We start from the raw sequence: 25,839 nt of genomic DNA, 5'->3' as shown, positions 1-25,839 counted from the left end.
ACACACACACACACACTCTCATTTTCCTAAATGTACACTCTATGCACTGTAGATACGTTCACTACGGCTTCAACAAGAAACAATTTGGCCTGATTTCCCCCTGTCCGTTTACCTGGCCTAAGCATGTGTAAGTAAGCACTAAAGTGACAAGAAATGAAAGAAAGAAATTCTCCAAAAACCCAAACAGGGGTGTAGATGGGGTCCCATGCAGCAGCAGATCAACAGTCCCCTGATGCTGAAGCCAATGAGCCGTACCATCCTCTGGGGGCCTACCTGTCTGTCCACCTGTATCTGTCTCCACCGGCCTGTCTGCCCACCTGTGTGCCTTTCTGCCTGCCTGTCTATCGTTTCACCATGTGTCTTTCTGTCTGCCTATCAATACACCCTTCTCTCTGTATGTCTTCCTGTCTGCCTTTCAGACCATCGGTCTCTCTGTATGTCTTCCTGTCTGCCTTTCAGTCCACCTGTCTCTCTGTATGTCTTTCTGTGTTTCTTTTAGTCCATCCGTCAGTCCCCCTGTATGACCGTATGTCTTCCGGTCTCTCTGCCTGCCTGTCTGTCTGTCTCCCTGTCTGTCTCTCTTCCTGGCCCATCTGTTGCCCACCAGCATGTCAGAGTACCTGTGTGTACTTTGACAAACCAGTGGGACCTGGCCAGTGACATTTGGTCCGATGAACAGAAAGTCTTTGTGGGTTCTATGGGGACCAAGTGAGTCTCTCGGCAGCTGTTTCTCTGTGTGTCTCTGGCTCCAGTCCTATCTGCCCCCTGAGACCTCCTGCGCTGAAATCCCTGCTTATCCTCCTCTCTGTCTTTGGTCCATTGGGATGCGCCTCTCTTTCTCGCTCTCTTGTATTTATATCCCTTGTTTGTATCTAACCTGTTCTCATCATTCTAATTCATGTAGTCCCCCCCGTCTTTCTTCTGTTTCTTCCTTAACATAAGATGACTATTATTCTTAAGCCCACTTTATTATAGTTATATATATCAACGTACCCTCTCAAGGTACACTGCCTTTTGAAACCCACGCTACACTTAATAATTAAGAGCATTACATGTGTTTGAAAATTCTCCTGTGCTGAGCGTATAATGAGCTCTAAAGCTAAGGCAGTTGTTTTACATGATTACCTGTTTAATTTTCATCATGTAGTACCCATAATCCAACAGGCTAGGAGGGAGGGAGGGAGGGAGGAACGGAGAGGGAGGGAGAGAGAGGGAGAGAGGTGGAGAACCTGCTAAAACCTTTTTAACTTTGATAAGCCATCTAAATATATATATATATATATATATATATATATATATATATATATATATATTGGGCTATAATCAGCATTCTAAAGAGCTCATTTGCTGTTGTAGGAGAATGTATTGAGTAATAGCTTAACATAAATTAAGCTATATTGTGCTTGTGTGTTTGCGTTGCCGTGTTCGTGCGTGCCAGTGTGTATGTGTTTCTGTGCTTGTATGCAGGCACGTGTTTTTGTGTGTGTGAGTTAGGGAGAGGGGCGGGGTCTGTTTGTTGTTCTTCAACAGCCTCCTGATTCATGCTGTCCTCAATTCCTCTGCTTTACTTTAAAATGAAATCACAAAAGCAGACATTACACGTTATGCTTCCAATAGCAAACAAGCAAGCATGCACATACACAAATAGTCACACACATACACACACACATAGGGCCCTATCTTGCATCCGGCGCAATTTACTTTCTCACTGGCGCATGTGTCGTTGCTAGTTTGCAACTGGCGCGTTATTCAGATGCTATTTTAAGGGCGCATGCATAATGTTGCTTGTGCACCACGCACATACACTTTGCCTCTCTCATCTACCTAGCCACACATTCTTGGTAAATTATTTGAGAAAGAACAGCTGATACATTGGTAATAAGTTGTACTTTTAAATCAATGCATCTGCAAACACCGTACAGCAAACACATATTTTCTTGACACAGACATCGTGTACATGCCCATAACTTTTAGGATTGATGAGTATTTGATCATGAGAAAGCATTGTTTTACCGCGAGTGAGTGTTAAAAAGAATGAATGAATGCGGGCGCACGTGTGTGTAATTGTAAAATAATTAATGAATGCGGGTTAGCGTGTGTGCGTCCATCTGTTTAAACACACGAAAACTAAACACGTAACGCATAAAACAGTCAATGGCAATGTATATTAACGGGGGGACACATGCACATTAGGAACACAAGTCGAAAACGATAATGGATACAATACTGATAAGAAATGGTGTTTATAATGTATTGCGTATATCATTAAATAGAACCACAGTTACCGCATATCATATGTGTGATACGTTTTCTTTGCCGAAATTTATTTGAGGACTCAACATTTCTGAAGTTGTGGAAGAAAATCTTATTCCATGTGTGAATTAGGCCATATTATTTGGCCATCAACTGAGCCATTTGAAGTTTGAAATGCATGTGCATCCGTCTCATCGGAGACTGCAGACGAGCTGTCAAAATATCAACTCGTCAGATTCAAATGCGCTCATTGCTCTTAAAGGGGATGGGAGCTGGCACTCTCATTGGTTTGTTGCACGTTTGCCCAAACCACACCTATTAGGCTACTTCAGACCAACCCTTTTTGGATTTGCGCCGGGCGCAAGAGTCATTTTTGCACCGGTAAAATAGTGACATCACCATAGAACCGCCCACAATGCTACTTGAGCTTGGCGCTTCTCAATTGCGTTTCAGACCGTTAAAATAGGGCCCATATACTCGCACACATATACACCCATACACACATTGGTACAAAAAAACGCTCATCTCATTGACATTCTTAATTTTTGGTGAAAACTTATACAGTACAGAGTTGTTATCAAATAAATCAGAATATACCGGTTATAAGGTTGTAATTGTTTTCTCTATTATTATAGCCGTAGATAGACCTAGTCCTACATTCCTACATACATTCCATTTCAACAAAGATGGAAGAAGCAAAACCTTTTAAATTAGCAGAGATTATTTCAAAATCCAAACCTTATCAGTCTGAGAACACAACAACAAATCATCTCCTTTTAAGGCTTGTTGATGATCAGGGATTCTCTTCAGATGAATGTCAGCAGCTTTAGTTTTCATAAAGTTTCTTCAAGATCATTCTCACGCTGATTATATTCCTTGATATGTCAGGCTGTCAGGGCTGTAACTTCATGGCTGACTGGTGAATTGTACGTGACTACCCAGTGGCGGTCTTAAAGAGTTGCTAGGGGCATCAGCTGGCTGGTCAATCAGGAGTCACACCAAGCCAACTGCATCCTCACCTCACAGATCAACTAATCCACTTCAGTTTGGATTTCCTCCTTCAACTCTGAAAAGATTATGTTTCATTACTCCCGTTTCCTTGTCCTACTAAATATTTCATTTGATGAATGGGAATTTCAGGAGATCAGGACACACAGTTACCCTCACCATTTCTAGAAGTGGCAAAAAGTTATGAGGCAATGTTACATTTGTGTTAATTGTTTGGATTGGTGTAAATCAGTCAGAATCTGGTTTGCGTATTGCTCTACCGAGAACAGCCCAAGTTGATTTCAGACCAATGTTCATACGGTCATTTTTATTTATGATAATTTGTTGTGAACGTTGTGTTGAATTATTAAAGTGCCACAGGGAATTCATGTGTGGCTGCCTGAGTGAGGAAGAGGGGGCACAGATTTCCTCTCTGGGCTCGTTTCTACAGAAGGGAAGATAGAAAAGTATGGTTAGTCTACTGACCTTTAAAGGATAGCACAGTGCCTATTTGTCGTTTTACATCAATACTTTTATACTTGTTGTTTTAGTATCTGGACTGCCATGGTCTCTAAGGATCTCTACGCTTATGATGATGGACACAGGAGCTTAATTTTGATGGCAGTGTCACAGGCACTTTGGCTGACAAGAGCGCATGCACAGACGCACACGTGCTTACACACACATGTGCTCACTTACACACAAACACACACACGTCCTCACACACACACACACACACACACACACACACACACACACACACACACACACACACACACACACACACACACACACACACACACACACAAAAACACACACATGCACACACACAAACGTGCATACGCACAAACGTACACACACACACACACACACACACACACACACACACAAACACACACACACGTGCTCACACATGTGCACACACACACACACGCACACAAATGCTCACCCAACAACGTACATGTGCTCACACACACACACACACACAAACATACACACACACACACACACACACACACACACTCACACACACACACACACACACACACACACACACACACACACACACACACACACACACACACACACACACGTGTCTCAGTGGCTGCCATTCTGAGGTTCTGTTTTGGCTGGGGCCTCGTGTGCCCTTCGGGTTAAGCTCTTGGAACACAGAGTATCAAAGTTCCAACAAGTTATTCTGTTTTGATTGCCTTAAATGCTTAAGGGATTAATCCAGGCTGAGATAGCTCGAGGAATGAATATTCTGTGGCATATTTTGGTAACCAAATGCTGGTGAGTGTCTAACCCTCAGGGTACACTGGCTTCTGTGTTGAGAGAGTGTTTATGGGGGATGTGCAAGCGTTCATGTATGTTCATTAATCCATGGGATAACAATGCCGGTCGGTTGGCTTCCTTATAACAAAGAACCAACCCTGTAAGGGGTATAAATCCCCAAGGAATACAAAACAAAAACAAAAACTTGAAAGAATTGTGTTTAATTGTTCTGATTTAATTAAAACCAAATCTGTTTTTTGTGCTAAACAAACGTTGCAAAATCAAGAAAGGGTGTAGTTTTGATGTTTGAAATGCTATTTGAATTCTTATTTCAAATAGCATTTCGTAAACAATCAAACCAACTCCCAAGCAATCCCATAACCCCTTCCCACAGTAACCGAGAGAACCATACACAAGCAGAGAAATTCAGACAAAGAAAAGTTGGAGATGAATGCAAACTACAATGAAAAGCGAAAGAAAAGAAGAGGGCCGGATAACAGAGAGGGAGAGAGAGAGAACGCTGCGGGAGAGGCGGAGAGGAGGTGGCGGAAGGGATGCAGTTTGTAAGAGACCGGATGCCCGCTGGCTGCCCGGCCGTCCGTTGTCTCACTGCTGCAGTGCATGTGAACTTGTAAGGAGCTGTTTAGAAAGCATTCTTCCACAGCTTAGAGAAGAGAGGATTATCAAGAAGCACTTTGAGTCTCCTGTGTAACGGCACAGCAAAAGGCAGCAGCCAACACAGTGAGGGGAGAGAGAGTGGGGCTTAGTCCCAGGATGAAGGATGCATAACAGGTCGCAGCCAAAATGTCAACTAGCGTGCACTGAATAATAGCGTTTACAGTCCTTTTTGACTTGTTTTTCATATTGTTCGTGCTGCCTTATTCTGTCCCGTTTTTTGAGACCAATGCAAGAGAGAGAGAGATAGAGAGAGTTAGAGAGATGTAGAGGTAGAGCGAGAGAGAGAGAGAGGCAGAGAGAGAGAAAGAGAGAGGGGGAGAGAGAGAGAGAGAGAGAGAGAGTGAGAGTGAGAGGAGGTAACAGGGGCCAGAGGAGCAGGAGAGAGAGAGAGGCAGAGAGAGAGAAAGAGAGAGAAAGAGAGAGGGGGAGAGAGAGAGAGAGAGAGAGAGAGAGAGAGAGAGAGAGAGAGAGAGAGAGAGAGAGAGAGAGAGAGAGAGAGAGTGAGAGAGAGAGAGAGAGAGAGAGAGTGAGAGGAGGTAACAGGGGCCAGAGGAACAGAACAACAGGCCCCGGTGGGAGCAGCGCTGCCGGACGCTGCTCCTAAGCGTTTAATCTCCCGCTCTGGGAGAACACAAACGATCTGCTAATCGCCTCGACCTTCACACCAACAACAAGGTCACAGGGGAGCCGCCGCGCTTTGCATTTCCCACAGATACTTTGGAAGACATGCAGAACAATTAGTGGAGCTGGATGTGAAGGAGTGGCGTCGCCCTGCTACGCCCTGCCAAACTCCAGGAGGGTTTGCCCTGCTCCCCCCGCCCCCAGGAGGGTTAGCCCTGCTACACCCCAGGTGGGTTAGCCCTGCTACACCCCAGGTGGGTTAGCCTCTCCCCCAGGAGGGTGAGCCTCTCCCCCGCCCCCAGGAGGGTTAGCCCTGCTACACCCCAGGAGGGTTAGCCTCTCCCCCAGGAGGGTTAGCACCACCCTAGGAGGGTTAGCCCCGCCCCAAGGAGGGTTAGCCCTACTCCCCCCGCCCCCAGGAGGGTTAGCCCCTCCCCTAGGAGGGTTAGCCCCGCCCCAAGGAGGGTTAGCCCTGCTACACCCACCCCCAGGAAGGTTAGCTCCTCCCCTAGGAGGGTCAGCCCCGCCCCAGGAGGGTTAGCCCTGCTACACCCACCCCCAGGAAGGTTAGCCCCTCCCCTAGGAGGGTCAGCCCCGCCCCAGGAGGGTTAGCCACGCCCCACCCCATTGTATTTGGGTGTTTGGTTGTTTTTATATGTGACCAGGTTTAGAGTACCTTTTTTACAAGGTGAATAATACGGTGCTTGTTTGATTGAAAGTATTTTTTTAAGTCTGTTTGTGTGTGTGTGCGTGTATGCACACACACACACACACACACACACACACACACACACACACACACACACACACACACACACACACACACATGCACATTCTGCCTTTGAAAGCCATTACACCTCATGCGTACATGAATCTTGTTTATGTAATCAAAGGACTTTTGTACTCGACAACAGAGCATTACCGTATAATTAAATAAACTGGCAGTTTGAGATGCGATTATACTACACAAATTCAATTTCCCTTTTCGGCAGTTTGATTATAAATGTCTAGACGCAGGATTATTTCTTCTTCTGATGAACCCCCTGGCTTTGGCCTTATTACACACAAAAGGAACAAACTTTTCTCAGGATCTTCCTACGATCAAAATCAATGCCTTTTAATGATAACGTTGGCCATTTATATACAAAAAACTGTTAATTAAACTGATAACGATGAATTAAAGTTTGTGGAATTATGTTCCCAAATGAGCGAAACCAGACCAGTAGTTTTCCCTCTCTCCTCTGCCTGTTCATGATCATCATTGATTACAGCCTTCGGCATCATATGGCATTCCACAACTTGCACGTAAGGGCATGCGTACACTCATTATAATTGAGTAACTACAATTCTGGATAATGTTTAATGGTTAACAAACTAATAATTTGGTTTGGAATAATACTGAAATAAGTCTCTATACACAATTTTGTCGCAAACAGAACACACTCACCATTTACTGTCTACCACCGTCAGCCCTTCCATTTACCAGCAGACGTGTGGGAGCTGATAACATTAGGCTAGCTAGCTAGCTACGTTTTATTAAATCCAAGTTGACAACGGCAGTAGCTAAAAAAAAGTCTGTTGTCTAATTGTGGCCTGTTTCAGCCGCCTTGACAAACAAATTTGGATTCATTTCACGAAAGGAACGACCTGTGTGCGTAAGTTAGATTGCTGTGAAAAGGTTGTTTGTTGAACTTCAATTGGACACCATTTTGAAACAAGACACAAAAGTAATTTCAAAGATGAGGAGGATCGAGTTAGATCAATCAAAAAGACAGTGGCCAAGTATGAGAAGCTAAGCGTGGGTAGTGGGTTTAGAACCCTATGTGCTGTCAAAAAATAAAGTTACAGAAGGCAGCTATAAGGTTTGCGCAGTGCATTGCTAAACGCGGGAGCCATTCTCTGATGGAGAAAATATACAGGAGCCTAACCTTAGCAGTTCAGAGGTTTCTTTGATGGATTACCAAACAAAGAAACGATCATCACCAGAATTAAAGACATTTCTGCATTAACTGTAGAAAAGTTTATTACTGATATGTGTGAAGATCGAAAGCAACACTTGCATTGAAAGGTTGCCTAACCATCAGAATGTATAACTTGTATATCTTGATAACTTTTAAGGGAACATTTTAAGCACCCTATATTTTTTTCGGAGCTACAACTTCAAACATCAGTTCGCTCGAAGTTTGCCACCTCATTGTTTCCTCTTCAAATGTGATTCACTTGTGACCTTGTTCTATCGCCTTGTGTCTTGCCTTTAACACAGTGTTGTAGCTGCATACACATGTTTATCAAGTTCATCAAGACACAGTCATACACCTTATTAGGAGGAAGGTGTGACCTTTCCCGCTTCAATCCCTATTGATTGGAATTTTCATTGGTGTGCGTGCATGTGTGTGTGTGTGTGTGTGCGTGTGTCTTTGCACGTGTGAGTGGGTGTAAACCGTGGGTGTTCAGTTCTATTGCAACGTGATAATTAGGACACCTGACTAGCTGTTGGACTCATTTTTTCACGTGAAGATCTTCTCCTAATTAACACCGACTTGTAACAAGGGCTGCAGGAAGCAGAGTATTCCCTTCTGTTGCTGTAACACCACTTCTAGTTGCGTGCTAATTGTTCTTTTCTGTGGTGCCCAGTGTGTCTCTGGCTAGCCCTGAGGTTGACGAGAGACTTTGATGGCTGTTTGAGCGTCGAGCGCTTGCTGCGCCACGGTGCGTATGGAGATCATTGGCTGGGACAATGTCAGACTTGCCGGCTACCCAGGTTTCCACCGGTGTTGGACCACTGCCAGCTATTGAATGTGCTCTGCCTTGCCCCTGATCATGGCACTTTGTCCCCATAGGATCAGGGAATCTCAGCTGCTTAGGCTAAAAAACTAAACAGAAACAACTAAATATAAACAATCAAATACATCCCAAAAAATGGTTTTGTTTTTTTAAACTGTATTAGGGCATCATGGACGGAATATTCAAGGCAGCCTAACCCCGACTTAATACACTGCATAACCGAGGCTTGTCGCCGAACACAATAAACCCCTGGTCGTCCAGCTGACCCTCGGTCTCCCCCTTTTCTGAACCCCACAGCTCTCTCGGACCCGGACGGGGGTCTCTGCCGGAGGACCTACTGCGGCCGCGGCCGGCAGTGCCTGGTGCTGGCAGAGACAGGCCGCGCCGAGTGTGTGTGCCAGGAGAAGTGCCGGCCCTCCTTCGTGCCGGTGTGCGGCTCCGACGGCCGCTTCTACGAGAACCACTGCGAGGTGTACCGCACCGCCTGTCTGGAGAAGAGACGCATCTACGTGGTTCACAGCAAGGACTGCTTCTTCAAAGGTACGTGCCCCTTTTGGGGTCTTTGTCATTGCATATGCGGTCTGCCTGCGTCGATGTGCGCACACACACACACACACACACACACACACACACACACACACACACACACACACACACACACACACACACACACACACACACAGCATTACAGAAAGCTTTACTTCTGAGGGCCCATTAGTTGTAGAAGCTACGTTAAGCTAGGAGCTATAGTGCTGCATTGATGCTATAGTATAGGGCCTTCGCTAAACTTTCAATACCTTTGACAGGGAACTCCAATTTCAGGGCAACTTTTTTATCTCTACCATGAAAGCTACAATGATTTACAGGATTAACCAAATTTTTGTTCGTCTGTCTGTGTCTCTCTCTCCATCGCTCTCTTTCAAACCTGCACTCACAAACACAACAAAACCAACATATATGTTGTCGTCTCTTTGACCTTAATCCACTGAATTCTACTCACAATTTTTCTTGATATAATAATACATCTTGAAATTTCTGCATACCATTGAAAGAAAATATCAAATAAAATACATGTCATGTATGAATAATGTAACTATTTTTTATATGCCATGCATTAAGATTTACCATCAGATTATTTGATAGGCTTAAAATGTAAAAAAAGAATGGTATTTCTTCTCTAACTGAAGTAAATACAGCAGTAACAGGGAGTCACATCATCTGAATACCACAAATATTCAAGCACACAAGATGTCCCTCCAAGGTAAACTGACCTCCTTTGGTCCCTACTAGTATAATCACCAACGGCTCCAAATCAGTCATTGTTTCACCAAGAAAGTCAGATTCATACCGGAGATGGAATAATGCTGAGGTTGCACATCAGTTATGGCACTTTTCTTGGCACCAGAAGTTAGGCGCTGACACCAGCAAAACGGCTGCACACACAATATTCACATGCATGCACTGTTTGTGTTCACAAGTCAGTTGAAACTCACGTAGTAATTATCACCTGCCAGGAAAAGCACCAAGTCAGTCCTTTCCGCTGGCAAACTAAATGTGCCTGTTGGAATCTGTACACCAACTTTCAACAAAGATTAATCAGAAAGGTAGCTTTGGTGTTATTATTATTCATAACGACGGTTCATGCTGAAGTATATGCAAAGGATCTTATCTAATTTCTGTTAACAAATTGATGAATAACGAATCAATTTGAAAATAGAGCCAAACGCGTTACATAATACATTTTCATAAATTAACACCCATTCATTTCTCATCCTGCCAATCATCACATTTATTAATTAGTTGAAAAAGTTGAGAGGATAAAACAGAAGGCCTAACTTTATTACAATAATATTCTGTATTCTGACACCAGCAGATTGACTGTATGCTTTTGCGTGCGTGCGTGTACCTGTTATACACGGATAATAATTGTGTATACTGTATAAATCCTCAATATAGACATCCACATAATGTTGAGCAGGTGTTTCTTCCACTTGAACCAGAGACAGTGTCTGCCTACGTGTTCCTAAGAAGAGCCGAACGTGGCCCACGCTCCTCTGTTCTGAGAGGCCTGTTGATCCGTACCCGGAGCATTCGCGGTCCATTCATGGCGGTGGTTGGAATACACCACCAGTGGACTTGGGATCATGAGATATAGATATCCAGAAATATGAGGGGTTAAACAGTCATATATTCATTTTGAGTGGCACGGAACTGGGCCCACTCTCAACAGACCGGTATGCACTGCTTACAAAATAAGACATTACTCAGTTATTGTAGGGTAAAACTAATTAAAATAAATGATACAAATAATATGTATGGACATTAACCAACGGCGTATATACCAGAGTTAACAAGGGGGGAAATATACACATAAAGTTAAGTGACGCTCACGGATTCTGAGGTGCAGTCGAGGCCGTTTCACTTGTTATGCAGTCAGACGCGTGAGTGTTGCTAAGTCGGGCGTCGTGCTCTGGAGCATGGCGAGTTTAAAACACACATAATCAGCTGAGGTTCGCCACATCCTGGCTGCTTGGAAACGACGTCCACTCCGAAAGCGACAGCCTCCGCAGCAATCTGCCATGAGATCAGGGGCCTCATGGCAGATTGACCCCCCCCCCCCCCCCCCCCCCCCCTCAGGGCCCTCCATCAGACACCATGCCTCATGATGGGCAGCGTGTGGATTCACCACCCCACTCACTCAACTTCTGCTTGTGGGTTTTAAAGCGTTGACGTTAGGGGCGTTTAAAAGCAGGAAATGAAATTCATCAAGAGTCCGAATGGTCCGCCAGGTCCAATCACACGGCTGAACGCCCACCGCACCACGCGTTCATTTGCATGAGATAAACGGAAGTTCCGTTTTTTGTCCTGCCCCTTTAACGGAGAGCAAGCCCACACTAGAGCCTTCCCACAATCCTTTGCCCCATGCAAGATTGCACCAAGTGCATATTGATTGGGAGGCGTAGCCAATCCCGACACATCGCGTCTGGTGGGAGTGGGCCACACTTGAAATTGCCATGGCGCTTTCTCCGTTGGATTACAATGGAGTCGGTCGCCCGTGGTAACCAAACGCACCTCAAGTGAACAGGTGGATTAGACAATAGGCATGAAAAGGAAACACATTTTAGCGGCTGACTACAAGCAACCACTGCTCCCCGCAGCCTTCAGGCAACAATATGCTTCCAAGAAGATGCTTCTAAGTACAGCTATCCTGGTAGCTGTACTGTCAGAATAATACGTTTTAAATGGAGAAAAGGCAGCACAATGTGCATTTATAAGTCAATGTATCAACTGTACCGAACCATGTGACGCCACCATATGGCATCCCTGCATCATCCATGTACATTAATATATACATGATCAACCTTACTTTAATCTAAATTCACAAAAAAATAGCACATTTGAATCCCTAGATATAAAGAGCACTAAATATAATCATTTATAACAACAAATCAACAAAAAATAATATATATGACAATACAGACTTGATAGCGGTAACCTTAAATCATTCAGGAGGGCATGCACATTTGTTCCAAGTCATTACTTTTCGATATCTCCAACATTAATTTGCAACCGCCTCTGAAGTAAATAATTGCTACCTCTCTTCTCTTCAACACACTACTCAATTTAAAAACAATTTCAGAATCAATTAGGTTTATTGCATTCCAGTGATGAAATGTAAACAATACAGTAGTCATGTAATTGTTTATTTTTAAATATCTCCCCTGCCTGATTGGTCGTGATCGGTCGGTGCGACAACAGTCCAGTGTTGTGCTATAAAGGCTCGGACATGCTCTCCACGTTCCGCCTCCGCGGGCCGCTGTGGACGTGTACTGGTCGCCAGGACGACCCCGTGATTCCTTTCACACTACAATTGAGGATCCACGTGGACCGTACCCACGTTCCAAGCATTTCCCAATCCGCACTCATTCCATTCCAGTTGGTGGCGGCAATGCACCATAACTTTGTTTGCCAACCGCCATTAAAAGTCAAGGAGAAGCAGAAGAGTGCTTTCATATTCCTTCAAAGATGTTTTGTATAGCACTGGGTATACGCGGATGTGAATGGTATGAGTTAGCCTTAAGTGGGCAGATGTGTGAAGGGAGTTCACCCAGAATGCATTAAAAAATAAACAACCTTTTCACCAAGAGAGAGCCTTCTTTAGATATAAAATGCCTGAGATACAGTTTTATGATGATGGAGAACCTAAAAAAACACACTATGCAATTTGTAGTGTAGACATTGAGTTGATACGTTCTCATACGATACCAACATAAGAAATATCCAGATCTCGAAATTCCTCTGACCTAAAAAGAAAATGAGAACTGGATGGACTGAAACTAAACCCCGAAGGCTTTTTAATAAGGCAAGGAACCAGATGTAACTACAACTACAACCTCTTACTTATTTCCTTAAAGGGTGACAAAACCTTTCTCAGGCTTCTTCCTAATATCTCAGAATAACATTATGTCAGTCCTATGAGGTTTTAAAACCACCTTTGCCTGACAACTGAGACTGAAGTGGACCCTCTATGGGCTCCTGGGGATCTCCTTTAGATAAGCTTAGTTAACTTTAATATACTACCGTTCTGTAATATAGTTCATAAAGCAGAAAATTATATTCTTATGCAGCCTCTGTTTCAGAACAACATGGTCAACAATGTCAAACGCATTTGCCCGATCAATAAAACCAATCGATTGGTTTTGTGATACAATTTACAATGTTCATTGCTACAATAACTCTCATAAATGTTAGTTTCTGATAGCTGATAATTGGATAAATGGCATTAAAAAGTCCTTCCGCTGTTCCCTTACAAACCTTCCCAGTACAGATTAATCAGAGAATAATCTATAGTTGCAAAGGTAGGTGCTCTCATCCCTTCAAAATAGTGGCAGAACACAGTTGTGAAGGGAATCTCATTAGAGATCAGGGGGAGGTTGAAGAGATATGCAGGGGCTGAACCAATTAGGTCTGTAGCCATCTTGAAGAAATGTGTCTACGGCGATTATTGGTTTTATTTAAAAAGTGATCATCAGGTACTACTCAGACTTGCCATTGTCGACATGTGAAGTACAGAGATTCCTTTATTCCCTGAAGTGGTCACTCTCAGATCCAGTTGTCAACCATTAGCCCAGCCTGTTTCTTTATCAGTGCAAAAGGTGTCATACTTCTCACACCAAACCCACAGGGCTATCTCATCCCTTCACGTTGAGCGTGTGCCGTCTGTGAATGTGTTTGCTTATGTGTTTTCCGAGGGCAGTGGGGGGGGGGGGGGGGGGGGATTTAACCACTCGAATAAGCACCCAAGCACTGACTGGAATTCAGCCGGAGGGAGTCGTGTGTCTGCGCTCGACATGATCGCATTAAAGCATCCTTAGCTGTCGGCCTTGGATCTTCCTGTTTGTGACGGGAACCAGAGGTAATTGCGTGAAGAAATAAAGGCTGGATACAAGTCTGTCTGGGGCTTATTGTTCTCCTCTGTCAACCAGCCTCTTAGCATAAACACTGGAGCGGGCGGACCTTACAGCTAATCTGGAGAGTGCAAACAATGGTATATAAAACACACATGAGCCAGTGTTGATGTCAGTAAATAAGGGAGAAGTGGATGGGGCAATTTGAATCATTTACATCATTTAGAAACTATTTCTATACTCAATCGAGTGGAACACACATCCTTGAGTATATCTTTGGTGGAAGATGTTTTCATTTCCCACTGAAGGCAGGGGGGAGTTAGCAGACTGCATTATTTTTTTTTAGTGCCAACAGGTTACCAGCAAAGAACCTCATCAGAAGCCATTGTAGCAGGCGGATGGTTATATACTGTGCACTCTTTGCAACTGAGGTCTAATTAATAACTAAAGTTTATCCATCAAAATGCGGTCAGCACAATTTTGACCCTGGCTTTGATTAGAAAACGCTAATATGATGAAACGTGAAAGATAAATTGCATAAAATCTGCTTCTACCTTCTCCTCAGCATGCAAAGCACTACATTTGAGCATGATAAACAGGCAACAGTTTGCTGTTGGTCTGTGTGGAGCCCAACAGGGGGTCGCTGATTTTTCAGCTCCATGATCTTTATCTCCTAGTTAGATTGCTGCCTTGGCAGCACTGGTTTCCACCAGACAGAAGGCTCTACCAATGGTCTGATCATACTTTTCAATAAATACATTTACCTTTTCCATCATTTGGCAATCCATCAATTTTTTTAAAATGTGCAGACCCTGGGTGAAAATGTATGGATCCAGACACACACAAATCTGTCCATCCAATCTATCCATCATTTCCTCCACCCAAGCCACATCCATCTTAACTTCACATCCATCATGTGTCCTTTTAGCTATTGATCCATTTTTCCTGCTGTCCGTCCATCTTTTGATTTACAAGGCTTTGTCCCGTTTGGTCTCCACTGCCCTGTTCCAGTTGCAGCATTATCCACCCCAGCGTCTCTCATGCAGCCCTTCCCCCCCAGCCCATCCAATCCCTGTTCCCCCTACACCGCCACCGCCTCCTAGAAGCCTCTGGCACCTCTCTGCCTCCCATCATATGTCTTGTTGCTTGCTAACCCCTCTGGCCCGGGCCATGGCGGAGACCATTAGCTTGGCCACACAAAACACATTGACTCTCATAAGGGAGATAAACTCTGCAGCACGCTGCAGACGCCCGTAGGCCTTCTAGGCTGACCGACAATGGCACGTGGATATCTATCTATATATATATATATATATATATAGATGAATATAGTGGTCCTCTATTGCATTATCTGGTTTCTCCACCCTTATGTCCCTCTCTCCCTCTCCTTTAATCTGCCTGGATGTCCCTCTCTCCCAGGCTGATAGCCTCCTCCCGCCACTGCTTAGTGTCGACACTCTAGCTTCCTCTGCAATCGGTCCGTTGAAGGACTTGGGCACTTCCTTTCTTTTGGGGGCCGACACCAATGATTAGTCATATTTTTGACTGCACTTTTTGAAGCCTTGTTTGCCAAAGAAATAATAACCTTTTTTACCACGTAGAGGCATGTTGAAATGTCTTCGACGAAAATCACCCCATGCGTCGTTCTGCTTGTGTTAAATGACCCCATTCGTTCTGCCATGACCCATTAAGGCCACATCATTCAGCAAAGTCAAAATGACACTTTTTATAAATGCACCCAATTTGCCAAAAGTGGGGCGGTGGAGTCATAAAGTTGTGCAGGTCACACACAAAAACATTAGAGCAAACGCTGCCTTCCAACTTTGTGTTAGGTTAATCGGGATTCTGGCCGGGCTGTGCTGTCACGCGTGACAGGAACAAATAAAGAACATACACACACAAAAACACACATACATAGAACAAATACCCTGCAGGCCTCCCCTGACTTATGTGTTACAGTGCGGTGCTTATTAACGAGCAGTCTTAACCTTCGTCATCCTTCTGCTCTCTCTCTCTCTCTCTCTCTCTCTCTCTCTCTCTCTCTCTCTCTCTCTCTCTCTCTCTCTCCCTCTCTCTCCCTCTCTCTCTCTCTTTCTCTCTCTCTCTCGTCCTAGCTAGGTAGACCCTGCTCTGCCTCATTAAGCCTGACCATCTCCCCCCCACAGGTCCAATAGAGGCCTGGGTTAGAGAAAGCGATGGTGTTTTGAAATAGATGCCCTGATAAGATCTTCTGGCCCCTGCCTTCCATGGACACCAGATGATGAAATAGATAAGATGTCTTCGGTCTCTCAACATATATAGTTGTTAAATGTACTGAGTTCTATTTGAGTCGCTTTACAGATAAATGATAATAATCATGTTTCATTGATCTCTGTCAACTTTATTATTTTACACATATCTGTACTTAGAATCATGATTATTGAGACACTCAGGCTTCAGGGAATACAAGCAATAGTTCCAATACACAGGAATATTTGGATGGTTGTTATATTATGCTGCGATGGGTTTAAATTGCATTGACGAATTGGTTGGTTGCTATAATTAAAACATACATAAACATACTCTGCAAAAAAGTACCCTGCCACACACCCACCTGCGAATATATGATTTAATTCTGAATTATGTGTTTTGGGTCTCTCTCTCTCTCTCTCTCTCTCTCTCTCTCTCTCTCTCTCTCTCTCTCTCTCTCTCTCTCTCTCTCTCTCACTCTTTCGTTGTGGAGGTAATTAACAAGTCCCTGATGTTGTGTTTGTCAAAAGTATTTTAGTGGATACGCTGCTGGCTCCGTGTTCCCTCTTGTTGCATTAACAGGTGGTGTTTATTTGGGAGCAGTCCATGTCTTTGAGGCTGTGGATATTTATTTACTGTATTTCATCTATTTTGCGTTGCCAAAACGCTGCTCTTTAAAGCCTGTTGGCAGTTGAGGAGAGAGAGTTAAGACACACCTCCAAGCTCCTTCAGTCTACAACCCTCTAATCAGTCTAATAGCGGTGAAGCAGGGAAGATTACACAGGGCGTTTTAAGATCCTGGGCCAGACACATTTAAAAGTAGCTTGTATATGATTTTATGATGCAGAGTCCAATATAGAAGCAGGGAGTTTAGGGAGAGGTGTTGTAAAAATCTCCAAAAGCAATAATTTAAATAGCAATCCAGTAATGAATCACATAATTTATTGGGTGACCCTGCCGAAGCCGCTCAAGGATATCTGTCTGTCTAGCCAGACGGATCCATCTCTATCCAATCTATTTATCTATCTGGCTTTCTCACCCTCTCCAGACATATTTTCACTCGCTGTGCCTCCAATAAGGCACGGACGGGGGATTTGAGCGACACTTTCAAGCTTCTCTCACCATTCCTGCAGTCTATGTCGATTGTTGGAGGGATGAAGATATAAACTAAATTAAATTAAGAAAGTATAATGACTTAGTAACATCACACGCAGGCAAAGTGATGCAAAGAAATCCCTCACACAAAACACATCCAGAGTCTGTGCGACGTTGTCTCGCCACTTAAGGTTAATCAAATTTAATTACTTTTCAAAACGCTCAATCCCCTCCGAGCTCAGCCAGGTTGACAGCTCCTAATTACCCTGAACCGATCCCACCTTGAACAGCTCTCTCTTCCTTTACCCCTTGTTGAATACCGGTGCAAAATCAGCAAGTTGCTCTGCAGCCTGACTGTAGTAGAGAGGATAAGGGTCCACTAGACATCTCCAACGCTATGTACTACTTAGGGAGGCAGCCACTGCCAGCCCGGTTCAGAGTGTAATACGGTGAAACTTCAAGGAAATGGTTTTTGAGTGTAGGGTGGAGGAAGATCACAGGCAGAGAGTCACTCAGGAGGTATTTTTTGAAACAGGTATCAATCCACTGATAGACAGCTGACAGTTAAAAAGAAAAGTGGTGCTCTATTTTTCCTCAAAATCTTTCTCTCTCTCTCTTTCTCTCTCTCTCGCTCGCTCTCGTGTGTGAACCGATAAATAGTTCCTCCACTGTCCTGTGTAATGCAAGCTGTCAGATTATATATTTCCACATTGCCGGCTGTAGAGTCTTTTCAGCAGGTAATGAACAGGCCTTACAATTGACTAACACAGCTCAGGACACTTTGCCAAAACAACCAATGGCGGCACAACTCACTTGTCACCTGTGCTGAGGTTCCCTCCGATTCAAGAGTTCTCAAAGGAATGTCATCTGGCGTACAAAAGGATCCCACCAGGATGTTTACACGCATAAATGTGCTGTCAATATGGACTCTCTACAGTATAACAGAACATGAAGTCAATATTAATCTGCGCTACAACACCTTTAGCTGGTCTCCCCTCCACAGTATATTAAATAAAGGCGGACTGCTGTGTCTATTAACTTCTCTTAGCTGTGCGGTGTGCGGTGGAGGGGTCCCCGTCCTTGTAAACAAGCTCTTTAAAACCCGATAATTGGCTTTGATGTTCCATGAGAAGATGTGAATATGGGAACCTAGGGTCGACGCACTGCCAAAACAGAAAGGCCAGGATTCACGAGACGCCTTTCAAGGCTGTTTACTTGAAATGGGCCTTAACTGCCTCTTTTCACCATTTGACCAGATTTCTCTGCTTATACGCTGACATGAATGGGTGATTTAATGGCTAATGGTATGCAGCGCCATGGAACAGCATCAGCAGATGTCCATAACCCAGCGCAGCGCTCATGTTTATTTGGTGTTTGCTGGACCTCGTAAACCCATTTTTATGGCTCACAGACGCACCATTTTGGGATATCGCAACGACCAACTACGTTTTATCGCAAAAGAGTTGGGAGGCAGAGCATGAGAAACCTTCTCATCCTTTATTCCAATGGAAGACCTTATATATATATATATATATATATATATATATATATATATTAGAGCTGTCAAGCGATTAAAATATTTAATCGTGATTAATCGCATTAATGTCATAGTTAACTCTAATTAATCGCGATTAATCACAAATTATTTTTCTATGCTAAATATCCCTTGATTTTTTTGTCCCATAATTCTTCTCATTTTAATTCTCTTATCAACATGGTGAGGTGCATCGGCTTGCCTTGTGCAAATGATTTTTACACTTTTATACACTGATCAAAACAGGACGATACAAAAAAAGAGCCTACAGTGCAATTAAACGACTGCTTTGAACAAATGTCATTTGAACATAGCAGTCAGGCTACTGCTTCTTTGTTTTGAGCCAAAGAAAAAAAAAAAAAAAAATTTTTTTTTTTTTTTTTTAATAAAATAATTGCGTTAATCGCGCGATAAAAAATTTAACGCCGTTAAATTTGGTTTGCGTTAACGCCGTTAATAACGCGTTTAACTGACAGCTCTAATATATATATATATAGACAAAACAAAAAATGTATGCAAACTTTCTTCATTTAATTTTGAATTATGTGCACTCTGGTGAGTACCGGAGCAGAGGTTTCCTGTAGGCCTTCTAGGTTGCTGATGGAGAGAACGCAAGCCAGACTCATAGACCGCTATGACAGATGCGGCTTTGTGTTTGACTGTCAGTGGGTACAGGTGTCCATCATGCTGTAAATGGTTCCTTTTCTCCTGTTACTCTGCTTCCCCTCCTCAGTCACAAGCTTAAAGTCACAAGCATGCGTAAATGATATGCACCCATCCATTTAGACTCAATGATGTCTTTGGTTTGTCACTATTGCCGATGTTGTCGTTGACACTGGAAAGCATCAGTATTAGCAGCCCACAGCCAAAAAAAAGAAGACATATAAGAAAATAGATAGTAAAGGTGAATAATTGATGTAGTACAGAAGCTTGCACAAATTGGATATGTGCACTAGCCCACAGCCAGTTCTCCTGTTTCTGTGCAACATTATTACTTGTCTATTCATGTGTATTACCAAACAAGCAGAATTGGTATAGATTTTATGGCGTAGTGCGGCTTGTAAAGTGTGGCCAGCAAACGTGATACCTGATCTACAATTAACATATCACTCGATACAAGTGCTCAGTTGAAAAGTATAAGTGTTTGGGGAAGTTTAACCTAGCGATTGTAAGTGCTTTGTACTTGGTTCTATTAACATCCTTACTGTACTGACAGCGATACATTGTTTCATCTTCTTCTGACAAATGTACTTATTGTAAGTCGCTTTGGATAAAATGCCCAAATGCCCTAAATGTAAAATGTAAAATGTAGGGGGTTTTATTTATTCCTTTAAAATTGTACAGTTGTAGACCTCAACTGAGGCCTCAGTTGAGGTCTACAACTGAGGCCTATATTGTGCTCGTCTTATAGAACGCACACAGTTGATATTTTATGGGCAGCACGGTGGTGGTGTGTGTGGTTGAGTGCAGCTTTGTAGAGGCAGCGGCTGATGTTGATTCTCGGGTTCGAGAGAGGTTTAAGCTCCCTGGCTACTTATAGAATAGCACCACAGTGTTTGCATTCGAGCTGAAACGGGGTTCACTGACATTTGAAAGAACACAACTATCATCTGTGGAGCTCATGATATTGTGACTGTATCCCTATAAATGCACAATACCGGGGTTCAGGTGACAATATATTTATATATATATATAATGCACATGAATTCATTTTTAACCCTGTTATCTAGGAAGATATTGTGACTCATTGTGGTCAGAGCCGGTGTGTTGCCTTATCTGCCGCAGACTTATGAAGTTATTATTTCCAATACCTGTCCCATTCTCTTTGTGTAAGCCCTGATTTACCTGCTGAGAAAGAGCGATAATTGAAATCCTGAGTGGCAGTTCACTTCATAGGAGGCAAACACTCCTCGCCTTTTGTAATTGCTTTTGAGCCGATAGCCGCGTGCTTAGAGGGGAATATCAGCCCCGAAACATTCATAGCAAGTGTGCACACACACACACACACACACTCATACTCTCTCACACACACACAAACACACACACGCACACACATTGCCCCCACCCCCTGAGCTTATTTGGCCGATACTTCTATCTCTGTGATGGAGGAGCCCATCACTTATCCTCTCTCTCTCCCTCTCTCTCTCTCTCTCTCTCTCTCTCTCTCTCTCTCTCTCTCTCTCACTCTCTCACTCTCTCTCTCACTCTCTCTATCTCTCACTCTCTCTATCTCTTAGAGAGAGAGAGAGAGAGAGAGAGAGAGAGAGAGAGAGAGAGAGAGAGAGAGAGAGAGAGAGAGAGAGAGTAAGGGCATTGTTATGAATCGTGCCGTCGCTCTTTTTCAGGTGATTACAGAAAATTAATAATAGTCGGATATCGTCCTAATTCTGCTGTATTAGGTTATTTGGAGTTTTTCTTTTGACACTCAGCATGAATCTGCAGAATTAGGCAGTGTGGAGGAAAGCAAAGAGTCACAATTTGTAAAGTCTGGGTTGGTGAATGGGCCGCAGACCTCGCAGCCGTAGAGAGTGATGTATTCTATTATTTGACTGGGAGGTCCAGTTTGACGTTTCATTGAATGTCGCAGAAGGCCCTCAATGCCTTGTCTCTCAGGTCATTCACAGCTTTATTTAAGTTTCCCCTGTTGATGATGTCCATTTAAAGTTAGATGTAATCTGTTGTGTTTAAGGGCAACAGTGTCCAAGAGAAATTGGAACTTTAGTTTTTGTAGTGTATATTTTTGTTTGAAAAAGTTTACTGCGATGCACAGATTTTAGATAAACTTTGTACAAGATTGAGTTCTGATGAAGTCCTTCATTGAATAGCAAGACAAGACAATCTGCAAACAGAAAACATTCTACTCACGACGTATTCTCTCTCTTCTTTCACATTCTATATACATCTGAGATGGGCCACGGAAAATGGCTGGTTCCCATCTCGCTGCAACTCTATAATTTCCCATCCTCTTATATATGATTCCACTTTTCACTCTCCTATTTCCTGGTCCCCCTTTTGCATTGTACTCAATTTCTTTGTGACTTTCCTCTCCTCGTCTATTTTCTCTATCCTTTATCATGAAGGAAAGCCCTACCTTGTTATATTTTCTTTATAAGGCGTAGCGAACCCCTTTATCTCCTAAAGAAAAGCAACATTTGTGTTCCCGGACATTAACTTCCCGGCAAGTGTAGGTATTACGACCCAAGCGAGTTATATCAACCATTCCACCGTGGTTAAATTTCAGACAAAGCTTTGATCTTCAGACGTAGTAGATGGAATCCTAACCAATCTAAGGTTGCCAAAACTCTGCTGAATTTCCCCCAGCATGTGACCTGTAACAAAAAAGAGAAGAGACCAAGAAACCCTGGGCTGTATGCAAGCTGTATATCAACGTTAAGGAGGCATACAGCTCCAATGTCCTCCCCTTTCCTCCCTCGGCACATCGCACCACAGCCTAACAAGGCTTGTACACACAGACCTGCCCGTTGTCGGGAGGCTCCCTGCCACCACCGGGGCTACTCAGCAGTGGTCAGTGGAAGTGTAGGAGGAGCAGAGGGAGTGCTGCAGATCAGCAGAGTACATGTACATGCCTGTCATGGGCGTGCTGGGGAGAAGGGCTGACCCCTCGTCTAGCCGACTAATTAGTCTCAGGGCTCTAAGCAGGGTAAGGTTTATGTTCGGGTCGAGTAGTTGCATTTTTTGGGAGGCTAAGCACCTGCTTTCATTGTTATTATAGTCATCATTGTTGAAACTAAAATCTGAGTTAGTTTTCAACGTTTTCTGGCTATTGTTGCCCACGTTTGACAAGATTCATTATAATGACTTCCCACCGGGAACGCACCAACATCAAAATGAAACAGAAATATAAAGGAACATAGTGCTGCTGTCTAGTTGTTTATTAAAAAAATTATCCAGTGATTGTTAGGGTAGTTTGAAAGTATTTTTTTTCAGGAAGAACGATATTTGATGTTCAACAGATATTCATGCTTCGAATTACAATGATCTGATGAGGGGAACTGAAGACGCTATATCTCGTATGAGTGTCGCAAAGTGGCCGGGCACTAGCACTCGGAATTCATCTCACGTTTCAAAATGTCCCCGATGGATCCAAGATTAAAATGTGTAGGAGACTAGGAGTGTATCCATCTAGCTCTACCACAGAACAAAGCATGTATAAAAGCTCTGGTATTGGTGAAACGCAGGTAGACTGAATTCAATACATCTTAATACTGACAATAGACATGTTTGAATTAGTTGAGAATATTGCAAACAAAAAAAGGTGCCTGCAAATTTGTATGCCTATTCTTTGAGTATCGGACATGTAGGTCTTCTATTCCAATTGTGGGTTATTTACAGCATCCCTTATAATAACTAGAATTAAATGTAGTGACAAATACATAAATTGTTATGATTTAACAGCACACTTGTCACTTATTACACTTTTATTGTGACACTTAAATATGAAAACAATATTATTTATGACTCTAAGGCGTCACATAGTTGACTCAGGTAATTCTTAGTTGGAGACAGCCCAACTGGTGAGCAAAACTGACGCCCCCCAAGAGAATGTGCTGTCACATTTATTGTGGAGAGCTTCTTATATATTGGTGTGATATCTATCAACTCCAGCTCAATAACGGAAAGGAGCTAGTGGTGGACTACCGGCCGAACAAGGCCCCTAACTACCACCACCCCCTGAGGGAGGAGGTGGAGCTGCTGGACCCCTACAAGCTCCGGGGAATACTCATGGACAAAGCCCTCTAAAGCAGTTGTTCTCAAACCTTTTCTACCAGTGTACCCCCTTTAAGATATCTTTTCAGCTGAGTGTCCCCTTCGAAGGCAAAAACAAATTATACTAATTAACATAAATATTGTATGTGCTTCCTATTTGAAAGCGTTCTATTTGTCAGTGTAAACATGAATATTAAAAGAGTGCAAATACTCACAATTTAGTGAGAAACATGGCCCGTGCTTCATGCAACTGTAGGCTAATTTCTCCCCATAAAAGAAGCACGCCAGGGGAGGGTCAGAGCATATAGAGGTGAATCTCATTTAAATATATTCCTCCTGAAACTGACGACATGTTGGTTTTTAAATTATAGTTAGTTATTTTTTATTAGTTAATTAATTTGACATTTTATGAGTGCCCCCTGCAGTACTCCAAAGTACCCCTAGGGGGAACGCATATAAAAAAGAATGGACAGAGCACACTCTTACTCCTGAGGAGGCTCAGGTCATTCGACACCTGCTATAGGCAGTTGAAGATGTTTTAACCGTCTGCAGAAGCCAGTATCCTATTTTATTTACAACAACCCAAGGGATGCCACAGACTAAAAATGTTTGTGAGGAAAGCTATCGACGTAGCTGGAGCCGAACCAGACAATCTGTAGGTGGTCGCGGAGCGGAGCCTCAGTAGGAGATACACGCTGTCCTGGAGAACCCCTCCCCATCCCCTCTATCATGAACTACAAGGATGAGAAGCACATTCACCCACATACTCATCCCTCTTGGCACACCACAAAGCCCCTTGTCTAGTGCTTTGTGCTCGTAGACATCAGGCTTTACAATCAAGGCTTGAGCCCCACAAGGAAACGTTAAGACTTGCACGTCTGTTACTTACTATGGACCCTTAGCTACTGCATCCTGCATGGACTCTTGCAAACGTGCAGATGGGATGGGCCCCTCACGTCCTCTGTCCTGCGACTTGGGGCGGAATTTACACATTGAGGTGGTTACAACATGTAAAGTCCATTGAGGTGGACTTAATATATTGGGATGGAATCTATTTATGCATCTTCATACACTTAAGCCCCTTTTTTTCCACATAGTTCCCAGTCAATTACCCAGGTAACCTTGCAGGTATCGTGATCATGATTCACACGTGCGGCTACGTTCTGGAAGGTTTCCCTCTTGCGCCATTTCACACATGGGAACACATGGCGAGGGAAATAACACTAGGTATTGAGCAGGCAAATTGGCGTTGTACATTTCCTGGAATATCGATCCCTGCTCCCATTCATTCATGACCCCGTGTAGGTATTCTTCAATTCTGCAGGATTTGACTGCATGTGTGAAAGGGACTAAACACACACGCACACACACACACACACACACACACACGCACACACACACACACACACACACACACACACACACACACCTGGGGAGGTAAGGGGGGAGGCTATGCAGGTTAACTCTGAAACTTCATACTTATTGTTCATCAAAGCCATTATTAAAAAATAATGGATTTGATCAGTTTAAATATACATCATGTAATATCTTACGATTCTATGCTGTATCAGATCCTGTTATGAGGCATATTTCCAAGGGACCAAATGGAAACTCTTATAGACGCCAATCCAGCAGGTATTACTAAGGTCAATCAACTTAATGCCCACTGTTTTACTATATTATGAATAATTGTAAAACCTTTATTTCATGTTGTTCTAACTTGAGCTGAAACAGGGTATTCAATTTCCCCTTCAACAAAAATAAACAACACTTTTAAGGAATAAAATTAACCAAAAAGAATGTTCTCCTTTACTAAAAAGGAGGAGCTGATTGATCCCATGGTTCTTAGACCTCCATGCCTACCTGTGAATTGGCCCCGACTGGCATCTTGACACCCCCTGCAGAGACCACCGTTCACCCCCTGTAGCACGGCTCCTTTGATCAGCCTCCCCAGGCGGGGGGGCAGGCCCGGAGCCCTGCCTTCTGCTCCGCTGAGCACCTTCCTGCGGGGGGCTGAGGGGGGACCCCCTGCTGGTGTGAACCTTGGCGCGGCTGGCTCCTGGCTGGCAGACACACACACACACACACACAGGACTCCATGCCCCTGGCAGATATGTGCTTGGATGGTAAAAGAGGGCTGGTGGGGGGGCTGGCAGGGTGGTTGTGGCTTCGTTTTTGACAAAACATCCAGGGATCTGGTGAAAAGTAAAACCCAACTGAGGTTGATTTTTGTTCTTGTGCCTCTTA

The 25,839-nt window shown here is 43.6% G+C and overlaps 1 protein-coding gene across 1 annotated transcript in view; it reads left to right on the top strand.

Annotated features, from left to right (window-relative positions):
* Positions 1–25,839, top strand: part of fstl4 (follistatin-like 4) — a 187,162-nt gene that overhangs the window by 68,009 nt on the left and 93,314 nt on the right. Inside the window, exon 4 of the mRNA XM_030362380.1 lies at positions 8,896–9,138. Coding sequence (XP_030218240.1) covers positions 8,896–9,138 — 243 coding nt within the window. The remainder of the gene's footprint in view (positions 1–8,895; positions 9,139–25,839) is intronic.

The sequence above is a fragment of the Gadus morhua genome, chromosome 7 (genome assembly GCF_902167405.1).
Source record: "Gadus morhua chromosome 7, gadMor3.0, whole genome shotgun sequence".
In the NCBI taxonomy this organism is placed as follows: domain Eukaryota; kingdom Metazoa; phylum Chordata; class Actinopteri; order Gadiformes; family Gadidae; genus Gadus; species Gadus morhua.
This window is presented reverse-complemented; position numbering and strand designations above follow the sequence as displayed.